The sequence below is a fragment of the Saccostrea cucullata genome, unplaced genomic scaffold, assembly GCF_032062105.1.
Source record: "Saccostrea cucullata isolate Sc308-1 unplaced genomic scaffold, CSIRO_AGI_Scuc_v1 ctg1640, whole genome shotgun sequence".
Classification (NCBI taxonomy): Eukaryota; Metazoa; Mollusca; class Bivalvia; order Ostreida; family Ostreidae; genus Saccostrea; species Saccostrea cuccullata.
The window spans coordinates 135463-147350 of NW_026918614.1; the positions used below are offsets into that span (position 1 = coordinate 135463).

General features: G+C 31.8%; 1 protein-coding gene across 2 annotated transcripts; it reads right to left on the reverse strand.

Annotated features, from left to right (window-relative positions):
- Positions 1 to 254: 254 nt before the first annotated feature.
- LOC134268628 (uncharacterized) lies at positions 255 to 8770 on the reverse strand. Of its 2 annotated transcripts, none has more exons than XM_062750888.1 (2): positions 8626 to 8770; positions 255 to 2503 (listed from the first exon to the last, which is right to left on the reverse strand). In XM_062750888.1, exons 1-2 carry the CDS (start codon positions 8650 to 8652, stop codon positions 1166 to 1168), a joined length of 1365 nt encoding a protein of 454 aa, XP_062606872.1. In that variant the 5' UTR covers positions 8653 to 8770; the 3' UTR covers positions 255 to 1165. The 2 variants fall into 2 exon arrangements, with proteins under 2 accessions (XP_062606872.1, XP_062606877.1); XM_062750893.1 differs by lacking the exon at positions 8626 to 8770 and adding an exon at positions 5306 to 5435 and having other exon boundaries at positions 256 to 2503.
- Between the last annotated feature and the right edge of the window lie 3118 nt (positions 8771 to 11888).

Sequence of the window (11888 nt, forward strand, 5' to 3'; positions counted from 1 at the left end):
TCCAAAGTTAAGGTTGAATTTGCTGATATTTAAGAGTTCGTCTTTTGACAAGAAATACACGTGTTGAATATGAAAACCATACATTATATTGAAACCTTTATACAATTTAAATCTAATCCGCCAGTTTCATAAATATTTAGATGTATTGGTATGAAGCTTATTTTTCTGGATTTTTATGGATACACACTAGAAATTTGCTTTGTATGACCCATACGAAAACACAAGGTGTGGAAATAAATCATCATTTATTGATAAATAAACGACAAATAAAGTAAAAAAAAATAATGTTATAACAAATAATGTTTTCTTTACAATGCAAAACATATGAAAACATATAAAGTAGTAAGTTATATAAACTGTCGCAGAAACGAACATAAAATCTAATGTGAACAGAATTGCGCAACAAGAATACATGATTGCATGTAAAGGAGTCAGCATTTGTTAACAAAATAATATTTTTTTTTACAAAACAAAACATTTTTCGATACCATGGTATCATTTTAATACAATTTGTTTTAATGACAAATACATGTTTGTGATTTAAATGCTAAAATTACAGTAACATCAGCTTATCAATGAGAAGCCAGCCTCTCTTTTTTCGTACTCATGCAAAATCCTGAGTGGAGAATAAAGTGGGAGATATAAATAAATGTGCGATGATAGCAGAATTTAACAGCATATACAAGGGCACCGCAAGGCGGAGCATCCCCTCGCAAAAACATATTTACAAATAAGGGAACATTTGACATCGACTTCGCTTCAAATTACGTCATTTTTGATTCGCACAGAATATACTCACGCACAAACGAAAATACGTTTGCATTGCTATATTCCCTCCAACTGCGTTGCAAAGGGATAAAACATGAAAATTGACAGTAGAAAGGCTGATTCATTTCGATTGTCATACATATATAAGTTGTTATTTGATATCCAATTTTCGAAAATGAAACATTCAAGTTATGAAACTTATGTTGCGAAGGATTCCTTTATTTCAAGTTGAAAAAATATAAGAGAGTTAGATGAAAACATACTTTAAAAGATTCTTCAGTATTTGTAATTGGATATTATTATTATTTTTTTTTTAGATAAATGTGACTTGTATTTATTTTATTTATCAAATGCATTCCAAGAAAATTAAAATATTTATTTTATACTTCACTTTCTCCTAATGTTCCTTTGGTAAGTTTAAGTTTACACCATCGAGCAAAATGACTTGAGTCATTCGAGAAAAAAACGAACAATTCTCCCCCAAGCGCTTCTTAGCTCGCTCAACCACCTCTTTAGGACTAAATAAGTCATATTCTAACGGGTCATAATGAACAACACTGACTTTTCCATTGAAGTATATTTTCAATATTTCTCGGATAATTTCTCTGTGTGAGAAGGGGCCGTGGAAACCATAATGAGCGATTTCACAAAGAATATAATTTTCCTCACTCCGAATAATGCGAAGAACGACTGCATCATGCCAGAGATTCCAGTAAGAGTATCTGATGACATCACCAATGTTTACGTCATTTTTGTTCGTAACATTGGTTACGTTTGCACTGTGTAGTTTTTTATTTACCATATAACATTCTTCGCATATAATCTTGTTTTCGTATTCCTTTTCATTTCGGAGGTTTTCATCACTTATTCCATGAAATCCCCGGAAAAGAAAAAGTTTTGCTATCATAACAAATTTCCTGACCTGAATACTGAACCGTTTACCAGTTACACAAAAGGTTGCAAAATGCTCACAATTATTCACCAGTAAGTGATACTTAAACTTGCTTCCACAAGATTCACTGCTTGCGAATGCCAAGGCATTCGCGACGATTTTCTCTTTAGAAAATTTTGGACGTCTGTAAAAGACAACACGAATATTATCGGTCATGAAGTCGAAGGCTTTCTTTGAGTATTGAATTCTTGCTTTTCCTCCAAACACAATACCTACTGTTGCACCTGAAATCGAATTAGTAGCTTCTACTATTCCAAGTATATTGTCTTTGCATTTGGAGACAACGATACCATGGTGATCATATACCGCTCCTGCAAAAACTATATGATCTCCCTCTTCTATTTCGTCAACTGACAGAACAGGGACAGCTTGTGCACATTCTATACAGCCACCGTGTTCTGCAACATCTTCTGAACTACTCAGTAGCAAAGGGTCTTCTTCGGCTTCTTTTTCCTTGAATGTTTCATTTTCTATTTCTGCGATAGCTCCGGGAGGTGATTTTTCTTTGTCTTTTTCTTCAAATTCATCAGACAGACTTTCTTTCTTTCCCACCGTAAAAGAAGGGCAATCTGTAAAGTCCTTGTCATGATCTAGATTTCCTTTAAGATCAGAACTATGTTCTTCACTTATAGTTCCTTCAGGGCTTAAAGGGACGCTCAAAGAAAAATCTATCTGTTTCATGGATCTAATGGAGTGAATGGAGGGTGGTCTTTGTAGGAATCCAAGGTTTCGTGATGAACCTGTCGTACCTCTGTTAATTGGAGATCCATGTTGATTATCTTCCTTAAAAAATGAATTAGAGATACAATGTCATTTCTCCCAAATTTGTGCGGAATAGTTGAATTGAATTTTATGGAGAAAACAAACAGAATTCAAGCTCAAATGTCCATTAAACAATACAAAATAGGAGCAACGCAAACAAAGACCTCCAAAATATCAGAGGTGGGATCAGGTGCCATGGAGTAGTGGGCATCCCGTGACAACCGGTCACCCACGCTGGGTGATCCTTGTCATGTTAGGGAAATAAGGGAAAAGTCAGTTATAATTCAGTGTGTAAATAATGGACTAACTATTAGCATGAAAAACGCAAGTCAGCATTTGACTCAATGATAAATTCTATTTGCTGACAAGGTCATCGTATCGACCAAAAAACTTACGAAATGATGACTTTAAAGAGACGGCTGATATTCTTGTTTCATCAACTTGTTTGTGTATAATTTACTTCGTTTTAGAAATTGTACATATGATATTAACTTACATGCAGGGGATGAAAGTATAGTGCTGCATATGTAAGGGGAATTGACGATTGAAAAAATAATGTCATCACGTTTATCATAGAGCTTTGTTGTAAAATAACCATTGACTTCTTTTTCAAGTAAAATATCCAAGTTCACTGGGATATATTGTTGTATCCAAATAAGTATGGAAATAATCATTGTTTTCAGACATTACGACGCAGATATATCTAAATGTCGAGTTGAAGGCCACGACAAGTGTTTCCTCTTTTCAAGTACAAGATTTTCGATTTAAATTCAATATGATGTCTGCTTTAAACGGGGAGCAATTGGTACCCATGGGAATTCCAATATATTGTTTGAAAATCTTGTCTTCAAAAACCACTTAGATATTATCAATCAGAAACTCAACTTCTTTTGATGTCAACATCAGAGTACGTGCGTGTACAATCAGAATGTTTTTTAACAAAACAATTTTGCAAATGACCAATAACAAGGTTAGTCAATTCACGAGGTCCATTTTTATTGAAAAGTCAGTTGTTAATGATTTCAAAAAGACTGCCAGGGGCCCGTTTTACAAAAGAACTTACGACTAAAACCAAAAACTTCAGATTGTTGTAAAATTGTGCAAAATTAATAATTCTCTTTCATATTGTTTGTGTAAAAATATCTTACCACATTCCTTTTAAAAAAATAAAAATAATGTTCGATATACAGTTAATTAAAAGTTATATGAAGAATTAAATTTGGTCTTAAGTCGTAAGTCCTTTTGTAAAACGGGCCCCTGGATTTTAATTTACCGTGGGGAATGTTTGTGTATAAACTTGAAGAATCATGAGTTTTTATGCTGTTGATTTTGGTGAAATCTGTGATTTAAAATTGTCCAAAAGTTCGTTGAAATGTTTAAATATCAACATCTGATTTTCACCACTTCTCGAATAAAATTGTTGCACAGCTCTCTTGAAGTTGCTCATCACTACAGTTAATTAATATCTCAGTGAGGAGTAAAGAAGTAGGCTTGGTTGAACATTTACTGGGACCCACTATGTATTTTTGTTTGTAATGATTTTTATAACGTTTCGAAATCCAATATAGATATGGCAATTCAAATGCATATTGATTGTTTTGGATATTAAGAATATTCAAAACTCACATATGATTTTGAAGAATATCTTCCTTAGACACGGAGCAGTATTAGATACATTGTCATTTCTCCCAAATTTTTGTGGAATAGTTAGATAAAAAAAAAACATGAAGAAAACAAACTGTATTCAAGATCAAAAGACCATTGAACAATACAAAACAGGAGCAGAGCAAACATGGACCTCCAAAACATCAGAGGTGGGATCAGATGCCATGGAGGAGTGAGCATACCCTGCCAAACGGTCATATCTGCCGTGTGCTCCTTGTCATGATTGGAAAATTACGGAATAATCCGTCAAGAGGTATTTGCTTCCTGTGGTATTTAGCGATTTTTATGTATTTTTATTTTTGTTCAATTTTATTCTAATTTTGTAAAATAATATTTACCCTGATCCTTCAGGTTTTCAATTATATCGATATTCCAAATTCAATTGCAATCTTCATAAGCAAATGATAATTTATGTCATCTAATTTTTTTTCTGTCGGAATTTTGAGAAGTATAAAAGTCATTCTTTGTGTATGAATTCATATCTTTTCACAAAGAAGTGAAATACGTAGATTATTAGAATTTTAACTTATTAACATTCAGTTCTATTCGGTAAAAAAATATCTTTAATTCCACAATCATTTTTATAGTATTCACCAACACTTTATGTTGTACTAGTTTGTTAGCTCTCCTGAAGTTGTCCGTTCACCAAACATAGATTGCTTCCTTCCAATGAATATGTATGTTTCTAAAATATTTGTAATATCATGTAATGCTCGTTTTATAGAAAAATCTGTTAATTATTTCAAAGCATTTAAAAACTCTTACATACATTCTAATTTTTAAATATTTTTTTCCCATTTTAACATACTGACAAGTATTTTCAAGTACATGTATTTGTATATCACATGATTCAGTGATAATTTGCCATATGCATGTTAAATAAAGAAGAAAAAAAATTCAGGAATGATAACTCTTAGTAAGATATATTGGCTTTGAGATGTTTATAATGTGACCTAAATTCCGATGTTTATTTACATACACCTGGAGAAATTTCTGAATTACAATTCCATTGAAAAAAAATACACCTTTTTTTACATTTAAAAATGCTGTAATATGTTTTAATAAACTTCTACGTGTATTTGCGTCTTATAAAAGTGCAATCGTTTAACAAACTACATGCTATAATTTCATGAATTTTTTTTATTACAAAATACTTACATTTGCCATGTTCAGTTGGTCACTAGTCCTTCTCCAGTTAATTGTTACATTGCTTTTCTTCACTGTTTAAGTCATATAGTTCAATAATATGCAATTCAACGGCTGCATTTGACAACCAACTTTTTTCAATCTGAAATTTTAATTGTTAACGACAGCATTTAGTGCAACCGGAAAAGCATATTCCGGATATTTTACTTTCGGTTCATCATATGCATTAGCTTTTAGAAATTAGTAATAAATATCTATCAAGCAACATTAAAAATCGAAAGGGAAAAATCTATTCAACGAGGATTACTGCAACATTCTTTTTTATTAAAAAAAAAAAAATGAATAATTTCTCTAAATCATTAACTTAATTGTAATAATGATCTATTTTCTTAGGAAAGAGGATGTACATTTGAGGGCCTCTTTATTCAATAAGTAATGTATGAAAAATGTCAAAATACGATAACTAATGAAAATATATGGTAAATAATTTAGAAGTCTTGATTAAATACTAATAACTGGTTTACATATGAAAATGCAGTGTTTGTATTTCTAAATTTCCATTACGAAAGGAAATCGTCACTTTTCTGTTGCAAATATTAGGCCGATCATCGTGTCATTTCTAACGACATGTACATTTATGAAGAGACAATAAGGAAGAAACACTGGATCTGTGGTTGACACTAGTCGTCTCAGTGAAATAGAAACCTTGTTCATTAAGATGGAGAATTTCAAAAACTTTTTTTAAAAGCTAATTGTATGACACAACGCTTCCACAGATAAAATAAAAATTGAGCTCGAAAATTCACTTACCTTGTTTTCGTCAATTAGTAAATTGTTTTGTAAAGAAAAACATTCTTATCGAACAAACAAGAACTAAAAAAAGCTTTTAATAGCCAAATGAATTTACTTGTAGTTTAGGGAGAACAATTATTGTAATTAATCATATGCAAAATATTATATAAAATAAATATTTTACAATTTTAATTGAAATATCTTTAATAATGCATTATTAAAAAGATTAAAGGAAGTTTTGATATAAAATTTCTAGCTTATTTTATTTTTGTTGCTCATCCATGCGTTATAAATATAATGTATGCCATGCTGATTGAACTTATAGAGATCAAAATATTAAATTTGTGTGAAAAGAACATCACACAATTGTAAAGTATCTCTCTACATATCTAAACAATCAGAGGCCTTAAGATGAATAATTTATATATTTATATCGGTTAATATTTTGAAAATTTTGACATTATGTGTATTAAGTACTCTTTGTGCCAAAATTTGTTTACATTTTTCTGCAGTTATACTTGTTTTGACATGTTAAATCTAGATATGTTTAATTTCTAAGCACATAATTAAGAAACGTGTTTAAAATTCAAACACTTTCCTAAGCACTTTTTTGTCACCTTCTTTTTTATATGCTTAATTCCTAAATATGTAAAATTTCTAAACATGTACAAGAAAGTGTTTAGAATCTAAACACTTATGTGCTTCCATTCTAAACACTTTCTCATACGTGTTTAGAAACTAAACATGTTTACAAATTAAACGTATAAAAAAAAAGGTGACAAAAAAGTGTTTTGAAAAGTGTTTGAATTCTAAACACATTTCTTACAGTGAAGTTTGCGTGGAATCTTTCGGAACCCCATTTGTAAATTCGTCCCATTATTTAGCAGGCTAATTATTTTTTTTTTTCATTATGAAGTAGATTTGATTCGAACACACGAAGAAACCACCGTTTATGGCTTTCAACACAAGGTTTATACATTAACAATAGTTAATTCCATTAATATGCATATGTCGACTTCGTATTTTTCAGCGAGCTTGGGATAGAGAATATAGCCCGGACCTGATACATTTGGTTCACATATGTGATATTTTTACTAACAAAAGACCATCACGGATCTTTCAGGTTCATGTTAAGAAGCGCATGGCAGCAGTGGCCGGTAAAAGGATATGCTTACTCCTCCATGCCACCTGATCTCATCTCTGATGTTTTAAAGGTCTATGTTTTCTCTACGCTGTGTATTGTTTGAGTGGACGTTTGAATTTCAATGCTGTTCCTTATCTCAATATTTCACTCATTTTTTTTTTATTTTATAACGTCACGAAGAGGCTTACAATTCACTGTTTACATAAATTCCGTTTGAAAAAAAAACTCGCATTCGTTTATTTTGAAAAACCCTTTGATTTCAAAAAATAAAATTTGATTTTTATTTTCGTCATTTTAGTGCTGTGATTTACCATGCTAGAAGTGTAAAAGGGAGCGCAAAAATACATACCTTTTCTTGCATGGTAGTTTTAGGTTTACACATTGTTTGTATAGCGGGTCATTATGCCTAGTTTCCTGACACAGGAAAATAAGCTGCTAAGGTATCCCAAGGTAATTTTAAAAAACTGATTCAAATATGATCAAAGAACGAGATTTTCTTAGGGCATTCTTTGGCCACGTGGATATCTAAAAAAAATGAAACCCTTATTTGAAAGATTTTATGTATACTAATTTATAATATGTCATGTCATACTGTCAGATATTTTATTGACAAACAAGTTGATATAACAAAAATATCAGCACACTCCTTAAATGAAAGTAAACCATTGGTAATGTCTTTGCTCGGTTCAGTCACCTTGTCAGCAATACAGTTTACCAATATGTCAAAAGATGGCTGATTTAAAGAACACAACAACAATAAGCTACCTATTAATTTAACACTTATTTGTCTTAAGAATTACGTAGTTTTTCGTTTATGTCAAGTAGTACACCAAGGGTTTCAACGATCGGCAAGGGATGCTCACACCATCATGGCACCTGATCCCTATTCTGATGATTTAGAGGTCCATGTTTGCTCTGCTCCTGATTTTTATATCGTTCCTTATCTCCATACTTTATTAAATCCTCACTTGAATAATGGAAAAAAAATATCCGTTAAAGATCTGTACAAATACTGGTCAATAGTATTAAACACACGTATTGACTGATCTAAAAGTAATGTTTCATTTCTGACCCAAAGTAAATACCTCTTTTTTCATAAAACAATCAAGAATTAAATTCTTCATGTTTTCCTTTACATTAAAGAAAATAATGTTGAAAAAAAAAGTTGCTTCCCTTGCACTGAAAATATTCTTTATCCTTCAATGTCTCACTTTTAATGTTCTTTTTTTGACAATTTCTTGTTTCCAAGTGAATAAGAAAAGGATGCAGAGTCGACGAGTTTAATTGATTGGAAGTGTAATATAAAATATGTCCTATCTGTTACCTTCATAAGAATGAAAAACTCTCTATTTTTTTCAATTAGCCAGAACAAATATATATGACTTAAATTACTTACAAATGGATCCACTTCTAGATGACACATAAACAGTCTGTTAAACTCTGTAGGAGGGGATATATATCAAATATGTCTATCCTGTAACTGTCACTCGTGTTACCTTACAAATGGTCAAACACTATCAAAATACCTCTAAAGGTCCTGTCATTTCTCGACACAACACAAAAAGCAGATTAGTTATTTCTTCCAGGAAGGCATATATGATACGATCATTATTTCCTATAAAGAGATGCTTAGTTGACCTAATACAGGCAATTTACAATGTTCATCATATTTTTGCACCATCAACGTCTTTTCTGCCCAAATTGAGACTTTGATATGTGAAGTATTTGGCAAATATTTTATATGAATATCCTGAGCTGCTTTCCGAATCCTTTGAAAATACCAACGTAATGACAACATCATAAAATTATAACAAAGGAAACTGGTCTTCGAGTTTCTTTTTTAAAGAAGTAATGTTAGCATTGCCATAATATCTCTCATGTTAAGAACCGGAGAACAAATACATACTGCAGTCATTAGATATTTTAACTTGGAGGCATGCGCAGGACATGACCAAGCCATCGCCATTCCCCATAGTAAATGTTAAAAATATCAAAATGAAACTGTGGTTAGGTAACGTCTATTTCCGCATCACACATATATACACAATACTACATAATCCTAATGACGATTCTTTTTCCAAATTCCATTACATTTCATCCGATAATCTAAATTATTTGATTTCCATGAAATACATGAAGACGAACAGTACTAGACTTCTTATGTCCGTAAAGCAATACAAAATAGGAACAGAGCAAACATAGACCTCCAAAACATCAGAGGTGGGACCAGGTGCCACGGCGGAGTGAGCATCCCCTGCCGACCGGTCATTTACGCCGTGTGCTCCTTGTCATGATCGGGGAATAACCGAAAAATCTGTCGTCAATTCATTGGTATATAATGCACTAACAATAAGTATGAAAAACGTCAGTCAGAATTTGACTTACGCAGTGATAAATTGTATTTGCTGACAATGATATTCTGTCGACCATTGAAGTTACGAAATGATGAATTAAAAAGAGATTGCTGAAGTCTTGTTCCATCAACTTGTTTGACAATAATTTACCTCCGTTTAGAAATTGTTCATACCTAGAGCATGGTCTTGCGCATCGAATCAGCTGAGAGATGTAAACTTTATATGCCTGTGATGAAGCTTGCGATATATCGTATCAACTTAAGAATGGAAATAAACATTATTAATTGACAATAGGTCTTCGATATATCAAAATATCGTGTTTAAGGGGACAGCAAGTGTTTTCTTCCCTTTACGTATATATGTGGGACAAACTCTCTTCATATGAATACAAAAAAGGTCTGCTAATAACGGGGCGCTATTGGTACCCATGGGAATTCCAATAGATTGTTGAAAGACCTGGTGTCCGAAAACCACATAGATATTGTCAATCAGAAACTCAAGGATCTTTTTGATGTCAGCTTCAGAGTACTTGTGTGTACAATCAGAATGTTTTTTTTTATTGAAATGAATTTGCAAATGACCACTGACAAGGTAAGTAAAATTATGAGTTTCATTTTTATTGAAAAAGTAGCTATCAATGATATAAAAAAACCTGGACTTTAATTTCCCCCGGGGAATGGTTGTGTATTAAGTTGAAAAGTCGTAGGTTTTTATATAAAAGAAAACTGCTTCATGTGGCAGGTGTGACCGGTCAGCAGAGGATGATCACTCTTCCATGGCACCTGATCCCTCCTCTACTATTTTGGAGGTCTGTGTTTACTCTGCTCCTATTTTGTATTTTTATGGAGTTTTGAGCTTGAATACTGTTCGTCATCTCCGTACATTTCATCAAAAAGTTCATTTTTAACTGAGGGTTAGGAATGGTCGCTAAGATTGTAGAAAAGATGTACGGATGATGTAGACCTTTACAAAAAATATTTTAAGTTTTCTTAACACTTTTAAAAGTTACATATGATCTACATCTTATTTAGACCATGTCTAGAGTATGCTGTAGCACAGATTGTCTGTTGTTTTTCCTTAATAGGAGTACATGTATATATTTGTAAGGAGAAAAGATGGGGGCTTATGTAGACCTTGTACTGGATCCGACAATATATCTTTGTTAATGTTAAGCTTTTCATGAAGTTGAGTAATCCAGCAAATGTAGAGTAGATGGAAATCATCTTGGTTGACTGGAATGTATAAAAGTACAAAAAAAGTTTAATAAATTATTAATTTTTAATAAGTAAAACAATTTTAGTTGTCTTTATATATGAAGGTCTTTCTTTGCATACAAGATAGCATCAAATAAAAAAAATCTCCTTAACACTCTTTTCTCTATCAGTATTGGAAAATGTGTTAATTTTAGATCGTGGTTTTAAGTTTTAGCATCTACGTACAGTACAAGAAAAGAGTTACACTTAGTAGAATTCAACGCCTCCTCTGAACTATTCTAACACAGAACTCTTATAATAAGAAAACTACATATTTTCCCTCTTTTATAATGCTTGCACCTACTCGTGTGGTGCTAACACGTGTAAATTTCTAGTATATTTCTTTTAAATGAATTGAATTTGCACTGACCTTTGATAACTGGAGTCGTTAAGAGCCATGAAATCACATCATATAAGTTGACTAACCTCGAATTGAACAAGCATACAGGTAAACTCAGAAACTAAGTCTGTCAATTTTGACAGGTAAACGCTTGTGATATGAAGTGTGAATGAATAACATGTAATGAGAAGGCCATACATTTCTAACACAGTGAAGTTTTGCCCAGAGAAGTAGTGGACAATCTATCGGTTATTTACAAGTAAGTGTTAATATGCATATATTAATATATTTTTTTTTATTGAGGCTCTGATCAAAGTGTTAATCTATTAAAGACAGTACATGCATATTCCATAACCACAATTCAAAATAAGAGTTAATATAGCAAAAAAGTTGATTAAATGACATTTAATATTTCTGTTTGTTTGTTGTTGTTTTTTCAAATATATAATTGTTCATTTATATACTAATTGAGCTTTTTGAGTAAAGTCGAACGTAAAGATAACAAAACGCAATTAATTCCACAAATCAAGTAAGCAAAGCAAATCTTTCATGTTCACTTCCGGTCACTTAAAAAATATCCATATATATTGATAAGGAAAACAAATGAATTACAAATTAAGCGAATAGTACTTCTTCTTGTAAACATCTTAAATAAAATTTAGCATTTGAATTGAAAAATTGAATTAACTTACGACTTCAATTCACATACTGT